This window comes from Ipomoea nil, unplaced genomic scaffold (genome assembly GCF_001879475.1).
Source record: "Ipomoea nil cultivar Tokyo-kokei standard unplaced genomic scaffold, Asagao_1.1 scaffold1936, whole genome shotgun sequence".
In the NCBI taxonomy this organism is placed as follows: domain Eukaryota; kingdom Viridiplantae; phylum Streptophyta; class Magnoliopsida; order Solanales; family Convolvulaceae; genus Ipomoea; species Ipomoea nil.
Window position 1 is genome coordinate 2244894 of NW_017618364.1, and position 25503 is coordinate 2270396.

Sequence of the window (25503 nt, forward strand, 5' to 3'; positions counted from 1 at the left end):
CAATTCCATGTACCAAATAAAAGTAGTATATTATCTAAGCTGCGCGCGCTAGGTGAAAATTAAATAGGGATGGCATTGCAGGATGAATTGGGTCGTGCCCAAACTCACATAAGGAACCACATTCTCAACTTCATAAATTCATCTTCTCTCAAATGTGCTGTTCAGCTAGGCATTCCAGACGTGATTCATAGACACGGTCGACCCATGACGCTTGAAGAGCTGGTTGACGCCCTCGCTATCAACAAGGCAAAAGCCGACCACCTTGGTCGCCTCATGCGCGTCTTGACTCGTACTGGCATCTTTATTAAGGACGACGACGGGTATGCCCTCGGGCCTCCGTCGTGTCTTCTCATTAAGGACCATCCCTTTAGTATGGCACCTTTCGCGCTAGGGGCAACCGGTCCCACATTTACGGGTCCATGGCAGCATGTCAGTGAATGGTTCCACAACGATGATCCAACGCCGTACCAAACAGCGTATGGGAAAACATTTTGGGACCGCGTCAGTCAAGACCCGGAGTTTAACCATCACTTTAACCAAGCCATGGCAAGTAATTCCTTACTTGTAATGTCTTTGGTCAAAAAATATTGTAGGGAAGTTTTTGAGGGGTTGGATTCACTAGTAGATGTGGGAGGTGGCACCGGGATGGTGGCCAGAGCATTGGCCGATGAATTCCCGGATATGAAGTGTAGTGTGTTGGATCTTCCGCACGTTGTTGCCGGCTTGGAAGGGACTAAGAACTTGGTCTATGTTGCGGGAAACATGTTCGAGGTCATACCTCCTGCACAAGCAGTTGTTCTTAAGGTACAATTCTACGTACTACACTTTTTTCTTTTTTTAAATATGCACTAATTCATTAAATTCTTGTCTGATCTGATACTACAATTAAATTAAATCAGATGATAATGCACAATTGGAATGACGAGGATTGCGTTACAATATTGAAAAATTGTAAAGAAGCAATACCCAATAGAGAAAATGGAGGAAAAGTTATTATTCTTGATATGATAATGGGCTCCACCCAAAACAGAGACGACGACAACGATGATGATGATGAGTTAATCCAAACCCAAATTTTCGCGGATGTGCATATGATGGTTAATTTTGGTGGACGAGAGCGAAAATTAAAAGAATGGGTAAAGATCTTCAATGATGCTGGCTTTACCGACTATAAAACAACTCAACTGGGATTAATGTCTCTTATTCAACTTTTTCCTTAACTCGCAACTGCGCTTGCCCATCCCATGCTAGTTGAAGTTTGTCTTGATGAAATAAAGATGGTTGGCTTTGTTACATGTGTGATTTGATAAATATTGCAATCAGGGTACACCAATTGTTGAATAAATATGGGACAATATGGGATATGTTTTATATTCTGTTTATATTTTAAGTTTTATTTTATTATATTCGACAAATTGTATCTTGTAACCATTGTTTGAGTAATAATATTTTAATTGTTTTGAGCAAAGAAAGAAAAAGATATTCATAATATTTTAGAGGTAAAAGAAATTTAAATCAAGGGTCATGGAATATATATATATATATATATATATATATATATATATATATATATATATATATATATATATAGTAATAAATGGTGAGTACGGGTAAAAAGTTGTCATTCTCGCAAGTTAAAAATTTATGACATAAATTATGCACTAACAAGTAACAAGTAACTAGGCACTAAGTATAGAAAATATTCAAGAAGTTAAGCAAATATCAAGTATAAATACTAGTAAAACAAACCAATAAAAACATGATAAAATCAATGAAAGAAGGTAAGAACTCAGGCAACTGGGCAAGTAAGCATAATCTTCGATATGTGAAAGTTTAATTTTTGTGGTAAGGTTTGTATAAGAGAGTATCCGACCTCACAGATTAGATATCATATGTGTAATTTTGCATATTCTCTTAATCTGGAAGATGATTTAGTTTCTTGCAAACCGAATAGGTGACTGACAAACTCAGATTCTCAATCACTTAGTCATTCAGATAAATAGGCAGATATTACGCATCGCAGAAAATTACGGCAGAAAGAAAATCAACACATAAGATTGTTTACCCAGTTCGATACAGTGTGTATCTACATCTGGGGGACGATCACCGATGTGTCCAATCCACTAACTCAGAATCCAATGTACAAAGGTAGAGAAAAATACAATCTCACCCAAGTGCCCCACACAAGGTCAGTACCCAGTCTACAAAGGTTTAGTGGATCGTTGAAGTCGGAGAGCCGCGCATTCAGAAGTCCAATGAAATCCATTCAATTGGAGAGCTAACTCTGATGGAGTCCGCTTCAATGACGCAGTCCCACGTTGTTCCCACAACTGAGTGATCTTCGCTTCCAATCGGTTGAGCAGTGATGATATTTCTCAAGTTCTTCTTCGTAATCACCATGAACTTATAGTCTTGAGAAGAGGCATGACAACCAGAGATGTATATTCTGTTTAGTATAGAGTGTTGCGGCTTCAATCAATGCAACCCTAACTTCTGAAGGAATAAGCATATTTATACTTTGATTTGGACACTCTCCAAATATATCTCTGGTTGTAGATGGTAGGACTTTTTGTGAAGAAAGAAATCTTAAGATTCGGTTCATACCTCTCAAGATGATTTGCTGATATTCTTTCCAAAACCATCATCTCATAACCACATACCAGTTTTTAGAAACTTTCCTTTATCAGTCCTTCGGTGGCTTGATCTAGAGGTGCGTCTGATGACTTCACTGATCAATCAGTCTTCTTTAAAGACGGACAGACACCAAGCTAAATCCTATCTTAATTTTCCATAATAATATTGTCAATTATATGTTGAGGGTTTTTCTTATAGAAATAAAACACTAACAAACTCCCCCTTTGGCTATTATTTGGCAAAAACAAATCAACTAAAGATAGAGAAGCACAAGCATAATTAAAGGGCCAATAGTGGCAACTATTGTAGCAAAAAAAATATATATATTGTTTGATTACAAGCCATAAAAAACACAGCACACAATCCGTGCTGGATAAAGACATAGAGCAGACCATTTCTTCACAAAAAAAACGCCAAGACAGGGCCAGGAGGTACTTCAACCACCACAGACAACCATCACAAAAATACTCCTTCAACCACCACCGACAACCATCACAAAAATACTCCCCCTGCGTATAGTACTCCCCATTGTTATTCTGAAAGCAACAAGACCAGTAGTTGTCGGAGCAACTATTAATTCTTCATACTTGTGAACAAATTGCAAGGTATTAATGCTCACCATGAACTTGAGACTATGGACCTTAGCTTCAAAGGAAGATAGACAGATGGTTGATCGGTTTTCAAAATGGATTGCAGACATCGGAGATGGGATTACAGAGGTTGTAAACGGCGGTTCATTTGAGATCGATATTCCGGCACGGTTTTTGTTGATATGTTGACACGATCCCATAGCAACTATAGGGGAAAGCACCTTCCCAAGCTCGAGATATGGCATGATTGACAAGTCGCAGCTTGAAGGCCGAGTGTTCCTCTCACCGACTTTAGATGTCATTGATCAAATTAATCAGTACATGTGCGACATGAATACTGCAGAAGGACGAACATATTTAAGTTGTGACTCTTTGTGTAAGGCAGAATCATACAGTGAAAGTTCACCGAGCAAGGTATCTTCATTCGAAAATCCCTAACAAGATTGATCAATTAAATTAGCAATTGAGCACATAAGGCAAATAAAAAGAAAATCAAAATCGAGAAAAAAAAAAGGTATAGTCTCCTATAATAGTCATTCACCAATGTTAACTGCTACGAAACAATTAAAACCAAGCCATCCCGGCAACAACGCCAAATTTGATAAGAGCGATTTTCACACATCCATCAAGTATCAAATCACAGTATAGAGTTTATGTAAGTGTATAAATGATACACGTAAAAAAACCCTTAATATAAATTGGCTAATTTAATTATTAAAGGGTTAGAATTATTTAATGTGAAATACTTTATGTTATACTCTTTGGACCATTTTCCATCAACTAATAATTAATTTGAATGACTACAGTTAATTGGTGAAATTAAGATTGAAAATGAAGGAAGTCGGCAATACAGTACACATAATGAGGCTTCCAAATCAAATGTGTAGTTGTGGTTCATTGAAGATTATATGATGCTGATTATATGGATGGGATGCTAATTATGTGGATCAAAGTGGGATTAATATTTTACTATAAAAGGAAGCCACCCCAATGAGGAAAGTTGCTGATTTTCGAACTACTATTCTCAGTGAAAGCATTCTCTATAAAGTTATCAAATTAATCTGATTATATTATTGTAGTTTAATTTTGGACTGCACAGACAGTACCTGGTACAGCTGAAGCTTCGCTTGAATATTGTTATGGCATGTATGGTTCAGTCTTGAATAGGTGTTAGGAAGGGTTGTAGTGGTAAAGGCTGAGAGCCATCTGTACTTACCTCTTGTAATACTCCTTGGTGAACATCTATAGTGGGTTGGGCAGATCGACGTGGGTTGCCCCGCAGGCGTAGGAGAAGCGCTCCGAACTGCGTAACAATTCTCTTGTGTTATTGTTTTCTTTTATGCTTTCAATTTTCGTTATTTACATTTGATTAACAAATCTAATTAATGAACGTGATTGTTGCATAACATAAAATCAAGTAGAAATATAAATTACATCTTGCATTCAAGATTCACAATGCAATTTCAGTTTAGATATCGTTTCACTGGAGATGACTCTTGTAATCATAGGAATTGATATGATGCAAGGTGAAGTTAAGCACAAGTTAAAACTATTCTTATAAAAGCTAGGTCAATCGTTAAAGAGTCGAGTTGATATGATTAAGCAAATAACAAATAAAACAAGTAAAACAAAAGACCAGGACTTGGTTGATTCAAGCTAAGGTGCCAAATATTGTACTAAGGATTAGAGAATTAGATCAAGGCATAGGGTAAGTGAGATGCTCAAAAGTGTCCTAATACCACTCTTGTAGGTATTTGGTCTTGCAACCTCACATTGAACCCCACTCTCATGGCAATTCAAGCCAAGGATTCCCAAACAAGAACACAAGGTATGTATTCTCCTTAACACCTAAAATACTCTCGTATTGGCATCATGTGTGTGAATGTGTGGCTAGTGTACAAGCTCTACTCTCGTAGCAACAAACACGTCCAAATAAAGCATATAATTGGGATCTAACAATTATACACAATTTCACAACAAATCCTATTCACACAACAAACCATAGAATACCCAAATAATCTCCTTTATGCAATACATCTCAATTAGGCATCAATAGCAAGAAATCAAACCAAATCCTAACCCCAAAACACTTAGCTACTCATAATATAACAATAGATACACAATATTAAAAGAGTAATTGAAATCATAGATGAAAAGTAAAGAGAAGAGATGAATAAGAAAACTTCTCTATTGAAGCCTCAATCCAAGATTTGCAATGTTCTTGAGCTTGGAAATGGAAAGGAACAAGAAATCTACACTAATCTAAACTATTCTAGAGCTAATTAAACCTAACTAGGGAATGAGAGGAAAATGAAAGATGAGTTTTTAGAGGAGGAAATAGTTCTTTTAAAACAAGGGAAAAATGCCTTTTAACATGTTGCAGAGGCTAGGCATAGGTGTGTCTAGACCCGTGCCCAGCAACACAGAGTGCTACTATAATGTGGGCACAGGTGCAGGCAAGAGCGTGCCCAGACCCGTGTCCACAAGACGGTGTACACTATATACTAGCCACATAATATTCAATTGTGCTCTCGTGTTAAGGTGGCTCCAATATCTCGATCAAATACTTCATCAAATGTCTCAAAACATAATTTCTTTGTCAAATCACCTAACACATGCAATAAATTATATAAGTGACCAAAATGACACCATAACATAATGAGTAACAAGCAAAAATTGTCAAAATATGCAAGGAAAAAACATAAGTTTAAGACATTCATCAGGGGCTTCCAAGAGCATGGGAGATGTAGGTCACTACCATGCACTGTGACCACAGAGATTTAAAGACAACTCCCATAATGAAACTTTTAAGGGATCTGAAAAGCCTATGATTTCGAAATGAGCTCGAGGGAAGAGGGGTCGAGATGCTAGCTAGTGAGCAAAAGAGTACCGTGTTAGGTTGATCGCCAATCAACTGTCAAGCTCTTCAATGTCAAATTCTAACCCTAGTGGATTTTCATCTAATGAACAATTTGCTTTGTTAGGAAATTCAAAAATAAGGTTAATGAGGAAGAACAATTATTCGAGGTGTCAAGCTAGCCCATCTTCTTCAACAAGAAGGCCATCTGAAAATTAAAGTCATCCAGTTCAAAGAGCAAGGACGTGGATGAGGTGGTGCAAAGTTTATGCTACAACTGCCGGAAGCTTGAACATTTAAGGCGAAATGCCTTTATGGTGAACAAGCACCAAGACAAAGCTTACTACTCAAGATCAACCAATTAAGAAGGAGGACTTGAGATGTAGTCCAATTGAAACTAGTGGAAGGAAAGCGAAAAGTGACTCAAAGAAATTAAAATAATATAACATAAAATATAATGATATGATGTTAATATATGGAGGTGAGGTAGGCAAATTATATCGTGCACCACGGTGCATAATCAATTATGCATCGCGCATCAAAACGACGTCGTTTTGTTTAATGAAAAGAAATGACATCCGTTTCCTGTCATTCCGCACCCTTCCGCAAAAAGTAACTCTGTCATTCAGTTTTATTTTGTATACAGTGCAGTTTCAGTTCAACACAACTACAGTTTCATTTCGATATAACTACAGTTTCATTCAATATTTATAGACTCAAATATGTGAAAATGTTATTTAATTTTATTTTATATACACTATAGTTTTATTGAAACACAACTACATGATCATTTTTATATAATTACAGCTTCATTGTACAATATACACTCAAATATGTGAAATGTTATTCAGTTTCATTTTATATACACTGCAGTTTCATTTCACCACAACTACAGTATCATTTTGATATAACTGCAATTTCATTTGATAATATAAAAATAACACGTGAGACAGTGTCGGTTTAGATACACTGTAGTGTCAGTTGGTAATTAACATACAAAAAATGCGCGCTCCGTTAACAGTAACGGCGCGCCGTTTCTTTACTTAAAGAAACGACGCCGTTTTGACCGCGGTGTATTCGCACCACGGTCCACGATATAACGACCCGGTGATGTAGGTTCCATTCCAGACCCCAAGCCCATCAAGCTGATCTGAAGCAGCTAAATATGGAAACTATATCATTCATCTTCAGAACCTGGGCAATTTATATCCTACACCACGGCACGCGTTGCACTATGCGCCCAGATGCAAAACGACGTCGTTTTAATTTTTATTTTTTTTTTTAAATTTCCCGCCCAGTGAATGACAGTAGTTTTTTCTTTAAAAAAAAAATCCGTTGTTCAAGAATGTACATAATGTTCTACTAGAATACACATAATTGTATACATGAATGTACATAATTATATAACAAAATATACATACTCTTTTTAAAAGATAATACACATAATCTAACATAATACATAATAAACATAAACTTTTAACATAATACACATCAACTATTAACATAATACACACAAATTTTCTGATTCGGATGTACATAATTGTATAAAAAGAATGTACATAATTGTATAAAAAATGTACATAACTGTATGAACCAATACACATAACTGTATGAACAAATACACATAACTGTGTGAACAAATACACATAATCCCAACAACTTTCTACCGCGCCTCCCAAAACGACCCCAAAACGACGTCGTTTTGGGAGGCGCGCGGCGCACAGTGCTATGTGCGCCGTAGTGTAGGGTATAACGATTGCAGAACCTGCATGCCGTGCCTACATTATATTAATTATGGAATTAATATTAATATAAAATATATACATTTAATTAATATCTATTCTAATTATTATTACTACCTAGGCTACTATATAATATAATATAAATTAAACATGCACACCAAATCATCTATCAGAGACGAATTAATTGAAGTGATAGAGATGAGATGAGTTGAACATACATACCTAGCTGTACATCAGATCAGAGGATGGAAATCATATCTGCATCTACTCTCACCGTCTTCTTCTTCTTCTTCTTTCTATGTCTGTTTTGTTGGATAAAGTAGCTATATATACTAATGTTAGTTCTATCTTCCTTAGATTCATCCCAACAAAAACACTTAAGGAGAAACGACTCCGGAATAATGCTGCTGCAAAATCTTCTTCTCCAACCATAATTCTTCTGCTCTTCTTCTTCTTCTTCTTCTACACCTACACCTACACCTACACTACTACTTGTTGAACAATCATCACTTTCTTGTATCCCCGCCATTAATCTAATTTCATTTTCTGTTGTTCCATCATCAATTTCAATTCTACCAAGCCTCTTTTGGATGGAAAGAAACGCACTTCTCCATCTTCGTTTCTATGTATTTCAAATAAACAAAGCAGCATCTTCTTCTGCAGAGGATGGAAATGAGCGTACACCTCCAATACTTCTCCAATCCTTGTTCCCACCTCAAATTCAATTTCCTCATACAATTCAAACTTAATATATTTCTGAGGTTCCTTTACGATCCAAGCACCAGTGGTTTTGCTTCTCACACTAACACCAACTCCATCAAACTCCTCATTACCATCAAAACCACTATTAATGATGTTAATGGGTGTATGCCCCAACAGTCTTGGAATAATGCAACATACATAACCTCTGCCGACATTTAGCGAAATCTGGACAGTATTACCTTCAGAACATGCCTACATCATCATCATCATTATTATTATTATTATTATTATTATTATTATTATTATTATTATTATTATTATAACCAAATCAGACAAAGATGAGGGAGGGGAACATAACTAAACTAACCTGGAACCAATTTTCAACTGGAGGAATCCTCAAACCACTGCAATTTGTTATCTCAACACATCTTAAAGATTCAAGACTCTCCAATCTTGGAAGCTCAACCAAACTTTTGCAATTGGGAATTCTCAACCATTCAAGTCTTCTCAAGTTTGATATATCTACTATTTTTTCTAATGACTCACAATCTTTTGCAATAAGACGCTCCAAACTAGGTGGAAGGTTTAAAAGTGCTCTAAGATTTTGCAAATCTTCCAGGAAGAGCCATTTCAAGTTGGAGAGATGACCAAGGTCCAACGATAGACTTTCAAGAAACCAAATTCTTGATAAAACTAATTGTATCAATGAGGTCAAACTCCCAAGAGCAATTGGAAGATTTACTTGCTGTGATTTGATGAAACTCACTCTCAGCCATTCCAATGAGCATAAATTCACAGCTGAAGATGGAAAAAAATCAACAGCTACTGAATTCCCAGTGTCTCCCACTTCCAAGGACTCTAGATTTCTCAAACATCCCAAAGAAATGGGTAAATGTGAGATACCAGTTTCTGCAGCATATAATCTTCTTAGTTGCTCTAATTTTCCAATGTCAATTGGAAGCTCCCTCAGATTCTTGCAACCAGATAATTCTAACTTCTCAAGTGATTTTAACTTGCAAATGCTACTTGGAAGCACCTTCAATTTCTTGCACCTCCACAAATTTAACCAAACAAGCCTCTCCAAACTTCCAATTGATGGGTGCACATTCGCCAAATTTAAACAACGTACGAAGGATATTTCCTGAAGACTTTGTGCTCCAGTAAAGTCTGGTGTACTCTTAAGTTGTTCACAGTAATCGAGCTTTAACATCCTCAAGCATATAAAATGCTGTTAAAATAAAATACAAAGGTTTTAATGCATTTCTATTTTTTAGTCAAAGTTCTTAGCAAATATGCAATGTTAAATAATTAAGTATTAGACATACTAACCTGCATATTGGGCTGAAATTCTTCGATATTGCTATAGCTCAAGTCTAACTCAACAAGTTTCGCACAATGAAAATCCGATTGTATGTGACTCAAACAGTAATTATGCAACCTTAAAAGCTTAAGCTCATTGGGCAAATATTTAAAAGATCCTCTAAGAACCACACCATCTAATATGAGTATTCGCAAATTTACCATCCTTGTAAATACTTCCGTACTCAAAGGTACATTCTTTAACATGTTAGAGTTTACGATCATCCCTTCAATTGTTTTTGTGCCCTAAAAAAGTGTTTGATGTAGCAATATGTTAGATACTCTAAAATCTTTCATATTATTAATAAAACTAAGTATTACAAGCAAATGAACTAGATTAATAACTCAAGTAAAAAGGAAATGTTTTACCTTGTTGCCTTGTAGAACATCAAAAACAACATTTGGGTCCACCAATCTACTTCGTTTGCCAGGATTTTTTGGAGATTCCTTCCGAACAATTTCTCTTCCCATATTCCGTACTAAATCATGCATCTCAAGCATTTTAAATTCTCCATCTCCATATATTGTTAACAAACATCTTTCTATCAAACTTCTGATTCCACTTTCAGCATGAAAATCACAAGCTTCCAATATCATAGCAGTGTCTTTTTTGTCATGCCCAACAAAAAAACAAGCAATATCAAGAAAGATGTTTTTAGTATCACCATCAAGTGCATCATAGCTTATTTCAAGAATTGTTTGAATATCTTCATGAGGATTGCTTCTTAATTTCTCAACATCTTCGATCCACTCTTGCACTGATCTTCCACGCAAATGAGAACCTATAATGGTAAGTGCTAATGGAAGTCCCACAGTATAACTTGCTATCGTTTTCGATACTTCAATATACTCTTCTAATGCTATAGGAACACCAAAAGCATGCCAACTTAAGAGTTGCAAAGAATCATGAATGCTTAATGTTTTAACCTTGTACTTCTCTTGTGTTCCAAGCTCACTCAACAAGTGAACATCCCTAGTTGTTATTATAATTGTACTACCTGAACCAAACCAATTTCGCTGACCTGCTAATGAGTCTAATTGACTTATGTGGTCTATGTCATCAAGAACAATAAGAACCCTTTTGGATTGAAGCCTTGCTTTGATCAAACTTATTCCTTCATCAACATTATCTATTTCAAAATTCTTTCTCTGAAGTGTTTTGTAAAGAAGTTTCTCTTGTAAACCAACTAAACCATTGTGTCGTCCCTTATTAGAAACTTCTTGTCTAATATTTGCAACAAAGCAACTACCTTCAAACCCGTGAAAACTCATGATCAAGTGATTGTATATAGCTTTAGCAAGGGTTAATTTCCCAACACCACCCATGCCAAAAATTCCAATCATCCGAATACCATCATTTGTTTGAGTTTGTAATAAATCAAGTACTTCTCTAACATGAGAATCAATTCCAACGGGATACTTTGCAACATTCATGGGCATAAAATTCAACACTCGTAGCACTTCTTTAGTAATCACCTCAATGAACTTTGACTCATACCTGATCAAATTTTAAATTTATTGCATGAAATAATCTTTGTCTATACATTGTTTTTTTAAAAAAAAAAATACGTTCAAAAAAAAATTAAGGCCTAAAACACAAAATTAAGAAACCAAACTAAATATTTTCGGGTAGTATATGTTGCATACTTTCTTGCAGGGTTCAAACCTTTAACCCCTCATCCACTTGGATGGATAATCTGAATGCCATCACACTACATGGTAGTTGGCAAAGTATCTTTATCTTTATATCTTCTTTATCTTTATATTTATATATAATAAAGCAGAATCTAGCCACAAAATTTTCCCTCCAAAGTGTGAATGCATTTTGATAGAAACAAGATCAGCAAGTATGGATGCATTAATTGTGTGGGTAGATGTATTTATACATATTTTTTTGAAGTTATTATGTGTATTTATATTTATATTTTATAAATTATATTTTATTTTTATAGCTCTATCTCTATCTCTATATATATTAAAGCATAATGAAGTATGGAAAAAAGTTTACTGTGTTGAAATTTATTGGTAAAATTTTATATTTAATATAATTTGTGTATATATTCATTTAAACCTCAATTATAATTAATTTGACTGCACATATATAAAGAGGAGAAATTGGATATAAAATAAATATAGTTCTTACATAAATAATCTTTTTCAAATAAATAAATTTTTGGTGGAGATTTTTGGCAAATATCGCCTGTTATTTTATTTACAAGTTTTATTTAAATACATTAGTTATATAATTAAAGTAGTTATTTCAAATTCTAATTCTAATATAATACAAGTAACAATAAACTTTAAAATCAACATACTAATAGCATAATTAAACATTTAAAAATATTAAATATTACATTGTATAGTTAAAACTTAAATTTTTAATCAAACTAATTCTGAGCTCAAGAACTCAAGTACGTTTTTCTGCTTCCACAATCATTACTTTCTTTGCTAATTCAGAAGATGTCAAAAATTTAATTGGTAAATTTGTTAAATTAATAATAGTTAGTGCATCAACAATTACTAGTTTTCTATTAATTAGCCAACAAATATAATTCGTCAATAACTATAACAATACTCCGTAATATTTATGTATAATAATAAATTAATACTCCGTATAAAAATTAATTAAAAAGCACAGTTAGAAGATGCAGATTCGTCATCTTCAATTATTTTTAAATTTTTCTTAAAAAAAATTCCATAGATATGAATTTAGTATATGAGTAAGTGTGTCAGGAAAATATCAACAAATATAAAAATATATATAAAAGAGATAGGATTACCCATTTGACATGGTTTGCAAATCCCATCCGGACAAGTTAGCAGCAGCAGTGAGTGCATCTTTCCACTCATTAACTTTTTGATCTCCAAATCGTTGTCTGTGTAGAGTCAATGCATCACCAAAAGTGCTTGTTTGTTTGCGAACCTCGGAAGGATCAACATTGTAGAATATGGGAAAAATAATCTGATTCAACTTTTGTTTACATTCCATGATCTTCACAAGTTCATCTAGACACCATCGGGATCCAGCATAGTCTTTGGAGAATACTATGATGGATATCCTCGACTCCTCTATGGCCCTAGATAACTCAACAGAAATATTCTCTCCTCTCCGGATTGATTCATCATCCCGAAAGGTGTTAACTCCAGCCCGTCTCAAATCTGCATAGAGATGATCGCAAAATGATTCTCGTGTCTCACCCCTGAAACTCAAGAAAACATCATACATCATGCGAGCATACAATGAAGATGATGATGATGATGCCATACTCGACCAAAATCTGAGTATACTATCTGTCTGGATTTTGTAGCAGCTTGCCTTTGGAGCTATGAACTAAAGATTTATGTTAAAGAGCTTTGAAAACGCGTGTAGCAGATCAGCAGCGATGACTTGGTCATTTCAAAGTCAGGATACGAAAAATATACCTCCCAATGATGGTTAAACCCAAAGGAAATTTCGTGACTTTTTGCAAGAATTTATTTACATGTACGGTTAACTGTACATACAAAATGTATTAACAGAAGATACAGAATTTTTGTATCAGAATTCAGAATGCAATATGAATCCAAATTAACGGTATAACAATTGGTCTGAAGGTGACCGGGCTGCTACATCTACAATTTTATAATAAGTCAGATTAAAGCTCCATGATAAACAATACGGAGTACAATAATTAACATTATCTCCTCCAAGTCTTTCAACTAATCCACCGTCCACACAACAATTTTCATCATCAAATTAATTAAACAAATGCCACGAAGAATAAAATTCTGCCCGACCTTCTGCTACACAATCCAATCTATATATATATATATATATATATATATATATATATATATATATCTACTATACTAATAAGAGCCCAAAAGAGTTAGGCCTATAATGGGTAGAAAAAATGGGGGTCAAATTTTTAAATCAAATGAATGGCTCAGATTAATCAGATTTTAATTTTTCCATGAGATTTCCTAATTTATCCTTAATGAATATGATTATCCGTTAATTTTTCCGTTAAATATTATATTTTCCGTTAGTTTCTGTCAATTCACCGTTAACTTACTCATTGATTTTAATAAGAAAGGTCTCAGGTTTGAAACCCATCCCAATCAAATTAAAGTTGGCATAATTAGTACTCTATTTTACTCTTATTAAATTAGGTCTCAGGTTTGAACTCCATCCCAATCAAATTAAAGTTGACATATATAATTAGTACTCTATTTTACTCTTATTAAATTATATAATTAATAATTTAGTAGCTACAACAAAAAATAATACATATGCATTTTTTTAATTTAGAATTATGTGTGTACAATGTCTTTATTCAAATTTTTTTTATTCATTATCAATAAATTAAATAAGAGAAATAATTTCATTAGTTATATTGTCTTTATTTTTCTCCAATGTAAAAATTCTTTACATTCAATTAATCAATTAATTATATTCACTACATTGTCTATTATCTTTTTTTGTGCACTATTTTTAAATTAAATATCAAAGTTATAATACAAAATGTTAGGAACATTGTATTAGGATTTTGATGATACCAATGTAATGTAGAAAAGTAGACCCCTAACCATTAGCTGTTTTTGTTTTGCTACTTTCGTCCTAGACGAGAGTTGCCATAACTCTTTTGTAATTCGTGTTAAGCTAGACAAACACACGAAAATGAGTTATGACTAGATGTTAGGTTCTCCAAGGCGAAAGAAGACACGAGACATGAAGAACAACAACGAGAGTCAAGCAGGAGTTGTCAACAAACACGAAAGAACAGTGTGTGTAAAAGACGATCTTTATTAAACATTACTTCTCTTCAACAACGAGAAGAATGTTTCACCTGTCTGATTTGACAACATCCTAGGACAATAAGGACTTCATTTTATGGGACTCACTTTTCAAGAAGCATTAAATGAAGATGTACTATCACTTGGAGCTAAAGGACAAAACCCTAATGCTTTCCATACCTTCAACGGCTACATGGTACAACCTCATTAATGGAGCATTTAATGCATGAAGCTCCCCGGTCCTTGTCCAATGGTTAAAAGGTTCGAAAATTTCATCTCCCTCCAACGGATGGATTTTCATCACCTATATAAACTCACCTTCATCAACTAAGAAGGTGCTGGTTCATTATCACTCGACTTACTCACTTACAAAAGCTCTTGAAACGTCTACGATTTACAAAAAGCTTTTGTGAACCAGTTTTTGAGGTGTTAAGTTACTTGGAGAATCACTTGTCTTACACCTCAAGGAAGTCTTGACATCAGTTTGAAGCTATCATATCTCAGAGTCAAGATCTCTTCGTTGGAGAATTCAAGAAATCATTTTCTACCAACCTCAACTCAGGAGAAGAAGTTGATAGAGGCGGAGTAAACTCGAGGAGTTGAAAAACCTACGAAGGCTGTCCAGCTTAGTGATCAAGGAAGTCTTTGTGTAATTGTACTAAGAGTGATAGTGCAATCCTTCCAACAGTTGTGGAAGAAGAGTGGAGTAGGCAACATTGGCCGAACCACTATAAAATCTCGTGTCCTCCTTATCTCCTTACTTACGCTTTTTATTTTGCTCTCATATCATTTCTTCATTATCATTACCGAAAGTTTGTCTAATTACGTAAACTCGTGCAAAGTATTTTAAAACGAATCTATCTTATCCGCTGCGCCAAGACACCGAAAGGTGACGTTTAGGGCTTCTAACGAAAAGAGTCTATTCACCCCCCCCCCCCCCTCTAGACTCTCATCTCTTTCTATCGGGACCAACAAGTGCTATCAGAGCCAATACCTTGTTCGGTAAAGGCTTTGCATTTACTGCCTGGTAGATCCCTATTCGAAAATCTCTTGAAAATCTTGCATATTTTCTTTGCACGCTTTTTTAAAAAAAAATGGAAAAGGAACATGCTCATCGCTCCAAACAACTTGCATTTAGTCTTGCTAAATTTGATGACTGGAAGTTAAGAATGCAGGCTCTCCTATGCTCCATTCATGATGAGATGTGGGACGTCATAACAACCGGACCAATCACAATCATGATGGCGAATACTCAAGCAGCCGCACAGGGTGCAGGAGCTCCACAGATGATAACAAAACCAAAAGACCAGTACTCCTCAGAAGATAGAGCAAGAGCGAATCTGGACAATGTAGCAAGAAACATTCTCTACAACTCTATGGATGATTCCCTGTTTCCAAGAGTCCGAAAATGCAAGAATGCTATGGAAGTGTGGAATGTCCTAATGAGATTAGGAGAAGGAGACGAGCAAGAAAAGGACAACAAGCTGACAATGGCTATGAAAAAATTCGAAGATTTCAAAATGCTGCCAAATGAATCAATCTTGGATATGGAACTCAGATTCACCAGACTGATGGGCGATTTATCAGATCTTGGAAAAGAACTTACTGAGAAGGAAATGAATCTGAAGATCCTTCGTGGTCTACCTAAATCATGGGAAATGAAGGTTATTGCAATGAGGGATAGTCGAGACATGAAAACGACAAGCACTGCCAAAATTTTCAGTGATCTCAAGGCTTATGAGTTCGAACATGAACCAAAAGATGCCGAAGATTCAGAAACAAGAAATATTGCTCTCATGGCAAATCAATCAGCATCAACATCCAACAGGTCGAAATCTAACTCTTGTGAATTTTTATCTGATGAACAATATGCACTATTTGTCAGGAAAATGAAAAGATTCATGAGAAAGAACAACTTTCAAGATCCACAACATTCGGGCCACCGAAAGAAGCAAGAGAACTTTCCTCAAACATCAAAATCTGAAACCATGGATTCTCAGCTATTATGCTATAATTGCCGAAAGCCAGGACACTTCAAGGCAAACTGTCCACATCCCATAGTAAGCAAACATCAAGATAACAATGCTACCACAAGCCCCTCAAAAGAGACTGGAGAAAGATATAAAAGAAGCGACAAACCTGAATCATCAAACTCCAGAAAGGAAGGAAGAAGAAAGGCAATGTTAGTAAACGAAACTTCTGACACAGTCGCAACCGAAAGTAGCTCCTCAAGTTCTAGCTCAGAAGACGAAAGCACTGATGAGGAGAAAGGACTGATGTGCCTATTCAGTCAAGAGTCAGACGAACTATGTCTCATGGTAGATGAAGACGAGGTAAATTGTCATTCATCCTCTTGTTATTCAGCTGAGTCAAGTTCAGTGAGAAGTTTTACCTCAAATGAATCTGTCACCGAAATGATGATGAGGTTCAATGTGATAAATAACACTTACTCCAAACTCAAGGAGGAGAACTCTCGGCTTAGGCTTAGCTATAATGAACTAAAGCAAGTTCGTATTGAGAACAATATGCTAGTCATTGCTAAGGAGCAGCTTGAGAAAGATGTTCTCGCTCTAAAGGAGATGTGCACAACAAAAGAGAAGAGAGAGCAAGAACTGCTTGAAGTTTTGGATAAATTCAATAATTCATCCAACCTAATGGATAGAATGTTGAATGAATCCAGACTGCCCGGGGAAAGAACTGGAATTGGTTTTAACCCCAAGTAAAATGGAGCATAGGAGAACCTGCATAGGAGAGCCATAGGAGAGCCTGCATTCTTAACTTGCATAATTAATAAAGCAAGGCATATTAACTATTTGAGGGATTTGTTGACAAAGGGAGTATTCAAATCACACAACAAATTGAAGTGAGAACTACATCGCAATGTCCTTGTTTGATAATAAGCAGTTAGCGTTAGTGGATTTGACCAACGAATTATATCAACGGTTGGTAAAAAGATATTTGAAAAAATTAGCCGTTTAGATTAACATGTAAAATGACCTAAGGGCATAGATAGATTTAATAATAATAATAATAATAATAATAATAATAATAATAATAATAATAATAATAATAATAATAATAATAATAATAATAATAATAATAATAATAATAATAATAATAATAATAATAATAAGTATAATAATTGTTATAAAAAAAATTAAAAAAAAAAATAATTAAGTCAATCATATTAACTACTTCGGGGATTTATTGACAAAAAGAGTATTCAAATCACACAACAAATTGAAGTGAGAAACTATCCCGCAATGTCGTTGTTTGGCAATCAACAGTTAGCTCTTCAATATTAGTATATATTTAATATTTATGCCCTAATTTTTATTTGCTCTCCCTTATTTCCCATATTTGGTTTCAATCATACCCACACAATTATTTTATTGACAATTATAATCAATCTTGACTATATTATCTTGCATTAGTAAACTTAGAATTGCCTATTTAAATACGCAAATTTAACATTCAATTATCTATGCATGAACAATTCCAATATAATCTTGTCTTGATATACTTTAAAGTACTTATTTAAAAAAAAAAAAAACATTGGGCATTATCCCAATCGTGCAATGCGCGTAAAAAAACTAGTATACTAATAAGAGCCGATAAAGTTAGGCCTATAACGGAAACAAAAAAATGTCCGTCCAATTAGATGAAATGAATCATTCAAATTATTTTGATTTTAGTATTTTTTATTTTCTTACTTTACCCCCTATTATATTATTTTTTCCTTAAAAATCCCCGCATTCCGTTAGTATAAACTTTAGTAATAAAATATTACATTAACTAATTACTATTCTTAACTTACTCATTGATTTCTATAAGAGAGGTCTTAGGTCCAAACCATATTCCAATCAGGATTGACATAATTGTTGAACATATATACTAAGAATATGTTAGAGTGTATTAACAAAATACAGTATAAAATTTAACATTTTTTCGTTTAATTAATCTGCATAGAGATGATCAGGAATTGCTCTAAGATTCCGCCAATCTTCCAAATTAGAAAGATGACAAAGGCCGAACGATAAACCCTTTAAATATGATCCTTCCTTATATCAGGTATCGGGTTGCTTTCCTAAGTGGGAGGTGATAGGTTCGAACCTCAGTTGAGGCAAGTAGTGTGTATATGTAGAGTATCTCCTTCCTTATAATAAATAAAAAGAAAAGAAAAATAGAAAAAGAAGTTAAATGATTGGTTGAGAGGAATAATTATAGCTCAAAAGATGACGACATGAACTGTTTATAGTCCTAAAGAGTAAAGAACATTCCTCTGCATGCACTTGCGCCTCAATTTCTTTCTTCGACTGTCTTACTGTACTCTTCTTGATGAATATTATCACATCAATATTTGAAGTTTAATTTAAACTGAAACTTATATAGGAGGGAAGCTAAGGATATGATAACAAGTAAAAACGTAAAAAACGTCCAAGGCTGTACGAACTATTTCACTATAATAAAAAATTAAAAATCAACAAACAACACCACTAATATAGCGCAAATACTATCGGGAATGTTTATATTGAGTTAGATAATACAATTGCCCTCTTGAATTCTGTGTTGGTTTATTGGTTCCATGATTAATAAGGAATAAGTTCACGATCATATGACAGTGAGTAAGAAGATCCCGAACATAAAATAGTTATGTCATGTAGGCTAAAAGTCCCTCCTCCCAGCATGACGGAAGCTCGGCATGCGTGACACGGGCAACTCATGCACAGGGCAGGCTGGATGCCTCATTGATTCTCCCAAGTGCAGGAAGCTGGTTCTTGACGCCCTTGCTTTTGCCATTGCCGAGTTTGACTAAAGAGATTGTTGTCCTACTTTAAGAGTGAGGGAGGTTAGGTTTCACGCTCTGATGAACTTAGATGATCGGGAAACCTTTAGCTCCCAGGAAATTAGTACGGCCGCTAACTAAGCCACTGATTGATACTTTACGCTAGGTTGGGTCAAGTTGCTCCAGGTCAGTAAGTGCTCGGGCGGGGACAGAGCCAGAAATTCGATTAAGGGGGCGAAGTAGGGACGGATTCAGAAAATTTTTTCAATAAAGGCGAAACATTAAAACAAAATGGATAATTTTAAAAAAATTACCTAAGAAATATAGTTGTAAATATTGTTGGATATGCACGAAAAATAAAACACATCGAAACTTTATACAAATATTTATAACAAAATATGAAACATAATTAATTTGATAAAATAATTTGAATAGAAAATATGTTATAAATTAAACATCTCATTATTAATATAAAAGAATGTTATATATATATATATATATATATATATATATATATATATATATATATATATATATATATATATATATATATATATATATATATATATATATATATATATATATATAGTGTGTGTGTGTTAAATATTTAAAAAGCTATTAAAATTGTGGTTGTGTTGAAGCCATAGGCTGGAAGGAGTCAAAAAAAACTGTAAAACTATGTTAATGCCAAAAAATTCGAACCTTTGGCCTTTATTATTGCCAAACATGTGTTCTACCAACTAATCTAACTCATTTATTGTTAACATTTAATAGTTTTTTATACTAATACTAAAAGTCTAAAACATGTACTATATATATACATATATACATACAAATATTATATATGGGGTGGGGTGCGGTGAGGGGGCAGCTGCCTCCCCCCCCCCCCCCCCCCTTTCCCCTTTAGCTCCGTCTCTGTGCTCGGGAATAATTCTTCTCGGTGACCCGCCCATATACCGAGTAGGCACACGGTACATTCAGGTAACGGGACCAGGGATATATTCTCTATCAAACACTAAAAAGACCATGTCCAACTGGTTCAATTAAGAGGGTGTAGGAATGACTATTTGTCCTGTTCAAGACCGGGATCCTTGATACCCATCTTGACGGGGACGGGACTGGAATACTAGCTCCTCCCCGCCCCGCCCCGCCCGTCCCCAAATTATTTATTTATATATATATATATATATATATATAGCCACACAACACACACATATGTAGTATTTTCTATACAATATATATAATTTTAGAAGCATTTTTGTCATTGTATGTCATGCTTTTGAAATGCATATTTAAATAACATGTTTAATTGTAAAATATTTTATATTACTTTAAGTTGGGGATGAATATATATGTTTTATTTATTTAAATGTTTTTAATGTTTAATTTTTAATTTTTTTTTTTTTATAACTTATTAACGGGATGGGTATTCCCCGTCCCGAAATAATCTCCGTGGAGATGGGGACGGGGACGGAAAATGAGAAGAAAGTTGGGGGTGTGGATGGGGTATGTCCCCCACCCCCACCCCGCCTCATTGGCATCCCTACTCCTTTATATAGTTGAGAAAGACTTGAAATCTGAACGTAGTTACGCGTGAAGTCCCTCTTGAACTAAGTGAGACACCCAATTAAATCTTACTATCCGAAGACTTTGCATTTTAACATGACTCTATTCCCAGACTAATTTTCGCACTGTCCTAGGCACAACAACTTTTTCAGCAGTAACAGACGGAAGACTAACATACTAAAAACTTGTAACAAACAAATTAATATTATTTGTCAAATAATTAGCCAATAATAAGGTCTACCAGGGACATTCGCTAAAATTAACTCATAATTATTTACAAATATTTAGAAAATCAGTAGATGATCATTTGTACTTCCTGACCATAGAAAGATACTGTTGTTTCATCAACTTCCAGATATCCCCTTGTGGATGGAAAGAAACACACTTGCCCATCTCTGTCTCTATGTAACTCACACAAACAAAGAATTTGTGAAGGATAATCGAATTCTGCATACACCTCCAATTCCAATTCCTCCCCACCCATTATTGGGACCTCAAAACGAATTCCTTTACACTCATCTTTCTCCACTGCCCATTCTGGGCATTCACGCTCAAGTCTAATCGTACCATCACAGTGCAAGGGCCGATAGTCTAGAAAATAATTGTGTGTAGATCTCATTGGAATCCAATGGCCAGTGGTCTTGTTTCTGACAGAGACTTCAAATTCGTACAAATAATCATCATCAAAAGCCTTATGAATCATTCGAATGGGTTGTTTATGCCTCAAAAGTGTTTGAACATAGCATTGTACAAAAGTTCCCAATACTTCAACACAAATCCGGACACTATCACCTTCACAATATTGTGCCTACATTATATATATATAGAAAAATATATATATATCATTCACTACAACAAAACAACAAACAATACTAGTGAAATACCAGATTTAGCTAGGTGTTAAATAATTAACTAAAGCTTAAATACCTACGGGTCTTAATGTTTTACCAACAGAAATGTGTTGGTAATATAAATTAAATACGTACGAATTTTGAATTTTTCTGTTGGTAAATTTGGTTTTTCTAGTGATGATTACCAAACGATAACAAGAGTGAAAGATGAAGAGAATGTAACAAACCTGGAACCAGTTTTCAAACCGAGGAATAGTCAAAGCACTGCAATTCGTTATCTCAAATCCTTCCAAGGATTCAAGACTCTCCAGGCCCGGGAGCTCAACCAAACTTTTGCAACCAGCAATGCACAATATTTCGAGTCTTTTCAAGGCTGATATATTTGCTATTTTTTCTAATGAGACACAATTTCTTGCATAGAGCTTCTTCAAATTAGGAGGAAGTTCAGGAATTGCTCTAAGGTTCCGCCAATCTTCCAAGTAGAGGTCTTCCAAATTGGAAAGATGACAAAGGCTGAACGATAAACCCTTTAAATCTAATCCTTCCAACGAGTACAAACTAGCATTAGCAGGATCACAAGATGTTCTTAACCAGGAATGATGTGTTAAGGTTTTCACCCCCACCCCGCCCAGGGCTAAGAGCTTTAAATGTTGAAAACATCCCAAAGAGAATGGTAGATGTGAAATGGGAGTACCATTAGCTATAAACTCTCTTAGTTGATCCAATTTTCCAAAGTCAATTGGAAGCACTTTGAGTGTGATACAATAACCTACATTTAAAACTTCAAGTGATCGTAACTTACAAATGCTATTGGGTAGTTCCTTGAGTTTAAAGCAGCGCCAGAAATTCAACTCAACAAGATTCTCCAAATTTCCAACTGATTTGTGAATCCCAGCCAAATTAAAACATGATTTGAAGGATAATTTTTGAAGACTCTGTGCCCCGGTGAAGTCTGGCGTCTTCTTGAGGTGCTTACAATGGTTGAGGTATAAGATCCTCAAGCATTTAATGTTCTGTTGAAAGAAAGTAGAGGATTTTTTACCAAATTGTAATTAATAAGAAATATATATAAAGTTCAAAGAAGCATGATTAGACTACATATACAAACCTTCATACTGGCTTGAAATTCTTGGATACTGCTATTGCTCATGTCCAACTTAATAAGTTTTTCAAAGCGAAAATTAGATGGTATGCATTTCAAATGACAATTGCGCCACTTAAACCACCTAAGTTCGTTGGACAGATATGCAAATGATCCTTTAAATTGCACATTATCCAATTCGAGTATTCGTAACTTTACCATCCTTTCAAATGCTTTGGTACTCAAAGACATATCCTTTAACATAATGCCTTCGATTGTTTCTGTACCCTAATTGAAAATTTTAAAAAAAAAAAACATTTTATAAAAATATTTTAAACATTATAAAAATTAACTTTTATAAAACTTAGTAAAGAAAGGGAATGGATTAGCTAGAATAACTCGTGTATAAAGGAATTGAAATGTTTTACCTTATTGCTTTGAAGCACGTCAAAAACATCTTTTGGGTCAATCAATCTAGTTCGTTTGCCAGGCTCTCGAGGAGATTCTTTTCGAACTATTTCTCTCCCCATATCACGAACTAAATCGTGCATATGGAGTCTTTCATCTTCACCAAATTCACTTTTTATTGTTAGTAAGCATCTTTCTATCAAAGTCCTAATTCCAGTTCCAGCATGAAATCTAGAAGCTTCTAATATCATAATACTTTCTTTTTTGTCCTGTCCAAGAAAGAAACATGCAATATCTAGAAAGACATTCTGAGTATCATCATCAAGTGCATCAAAACTTATTTTAAGAACTTTTTGCACATCATCATGTGGCATGCTTCTTAATTTCTCTACATTGATGCTCCATTCTTCCACAGATCTTCCACGCAAATAAGAACCTATAACTGTAACCGCTAATGGAAGTCCTCCAGTATAACTTGCTACACTTTTGCATACTTCAGCATAATCATCTAATGGTTTAGGGACACCAAAAGAATGCCAACTCAAGAGTTTTAAAGATTGATCAAACCTTAAAGTTTCGACCATGTACTTCTCATGTTCTTTAAGATCACTCAACAAATGAATATCTCTAGTTGTTAAGATAATTACACTCCCTGAACCAAACCAATCTTGTTGAGCTAAGGATTCTAATTGACTAATATGGTCTATGCCATCCAGAACAATTAGAACCTTTTTTGATCGCAACCTTTCTTTGATCAAACTTATTCCTTTATCAACATTGGCTATTTCAAATTTGTGTCTCTTCAATGTTTCACAAAGAAGTTTCTCTTGTAATTTGACAATACCATTTTGCCGTCCCTCTAAAATGTCTGATATGATGATTTCAATAAAGCTACTACCTTCAAACTTTTGAAAGATCAAGTTGTATATTGCCTTTGCGAGGGTAGATTTTCCTACGCCTCCCATGCCATAAAGTCCAATCATCCCAACATTATCTTTCGTTTTTTGACTTTGCAATAAACGAATTATTTCTCTAGCACGAGAATTAATTCCAATGGGGTACTTTGCAACATTCATCCAGGTGTGGTTTAATTCCCTTAGTATCTCTTCAGTGATTTCTTCGATTAGTTTTGACTCACACCTGGCCAAAATTTATATTTATTGAATCAAACATTTGGTTATATCCTTAAAAAATGGAAAAAATAAATCACACACAAAATTAAGAGATCAAATTGGACACAAAAAATCACAGCCTTAATAAAGAATAAATAATAAAATGGTTTTAAAAAAAAAATCAAGAAGAAGATGGCCATATTGATATCTTTTATTTTTTAATTTCATTTTATTATTATTTTTAAATAATTCAATTTTGTGAATATTAAAATTTAATCATATAAAAGATTGCATGGCATCATATAGTATCAGTGGACAATGGTAAGGTCATTAAGCATGTAAGATCTTCAACTTTATTAATTTTAAAATATATGGTTGGATTAAATTGACCAAAAATGTAAATAAAAGTAATAAACTAAATAAAGTTATATAACACCTCCCCCATATTAATCCAGAAATTAAATGAAACTTAAAAATAGGAGTACCTGTTTGTCATGGTTTGTAAGTCCCATCCAGACAAATTAGCAGCCTTAGTGAGTGCAACTTTCCACTCATCAACTTTCTGATCCCCAAATCTTTCTGTGTGTTGTAGCAATGCTTTGCTGAACTCACCTGTCTGATTCCGAACCTCTGAAGGATCAACATCATAGAATATAGGAAGAACGGTTTGTTGCATATTCTCTTTACATTTTAAGATTTCCACGAGCTCTTTAAGACACCATTTTGACCGAGCATAATTTTGGGAGAAAATGATAATAGATATCCTTGACTCCCCAATGGCCTTCAACAACTCGGTAGAAATGTTCTCACCTTTCTTGATCTCTTCATCGTCACGAAAAGTGTTAACACCAACATTGCACAAATTCGTGTAGAGATGATCAATAAATGATCTTCTTGTTTCTCCTTGGAAACTTAAAAAAACATCATACATCCAACGAGGAGACGATGGAGATGATGATGAAGATGACATACTTGAAATTGAGTACACTAATGATGGAGATGATGATGGTGATGATGATGATGAAGATGAAGATGCCAT

General features: G+C 34.5%; 4 protein-coding genes across 5 annotated transcripts; 1 reads left to right on the forward strand and 3 right to left on the reverse strand.

The window, feature by feature from the left end:
- Positions 1-21955, forward strand: LOC109146715 (trans-resveratrol di-O-methyltransferase-like). 2 transcript variants are annotated; one of them, XM_019294372.1, is made up of 4 exons: positions 1-804; positions 900-1250; positions 8148-8155; positions 21944-21955. In XM_019294372.1, exons 1-2 carry the CDS (start codon positions 70-72, stop codon positions 1218-1220), a joined length of 1056 nt encoding a protein of 351 aa, XP_019149917.1. In that variant the 5' UTR covers positions 1-69; the 3' UTR covers positions 1221-1250; positions 8148-8155; positions 21944-21955. The 2 variants fall into 2 exon arrangements, with proteins under 2 accessions (XP_019149917.1, XP_019149916.1); XM_019294371.1 differs by lacking the exons at positions 8148-8155; positions 21944-21955 and having other exon boundaries at positions 900-1463.
- Positions 8221-9795, reverse strand: LOC109146709 (disease resistance protein TAO1-like). The gene is made up of 2 exons (XM_019294365.1): positions 8893-9795; positions 8221-8777 (listed from the first exon to the last, which is right to left on the reverse strand). The coding sequence occupies exons 1-2, from the start codon at positions 9733-9735 to the stop codon at positions 8352-8354; spliced, it is 1269 nt and encodes a 422-aa protein (XP_019149910.1). The 5' UTR covers positions 9736-9795; the 3' UTR covers positions 8221-8351.
- Positions 10169-13295, reverse strand: LOC109146708 (TMV resistance protein N-like). The gene is made up of 2 exons (XM_019294364.1): positions 12665-13295; positions 10169-11382 (listed from the first exon to the last, which is right to left on the reverse strand). The coding sequence occupies exons 1-2, from the start codon at positions 13147-13149 to the stop codon at positions 10230-10232; spliced, it is 1638 nt and encodes a 545-aa protein (XP_019149909.1). The 5' UTR covers positions 13150-13295; the 3' UTR covers positions 10169-10229.
- LOC109146692 (disease resistance protein TAO1-like) lies at positions 21305-25503 on the reverse strand. The gene is made up of 5 exons (XM_019294342.1): positions 24950-25503; positions 23373-24492; positions 22972-23232; positions 22091-22876; positions 21305-21820 (listed from the first exon to the last, which is right to left on the reverse strand). The coding sequence occupies exons 1-5, from the start codon at positions 25501-25503 to the stop codon at positions 21305-21307; spliced, it is 3237 nt and encodes a 1078-aa protein (XP_019149887.1).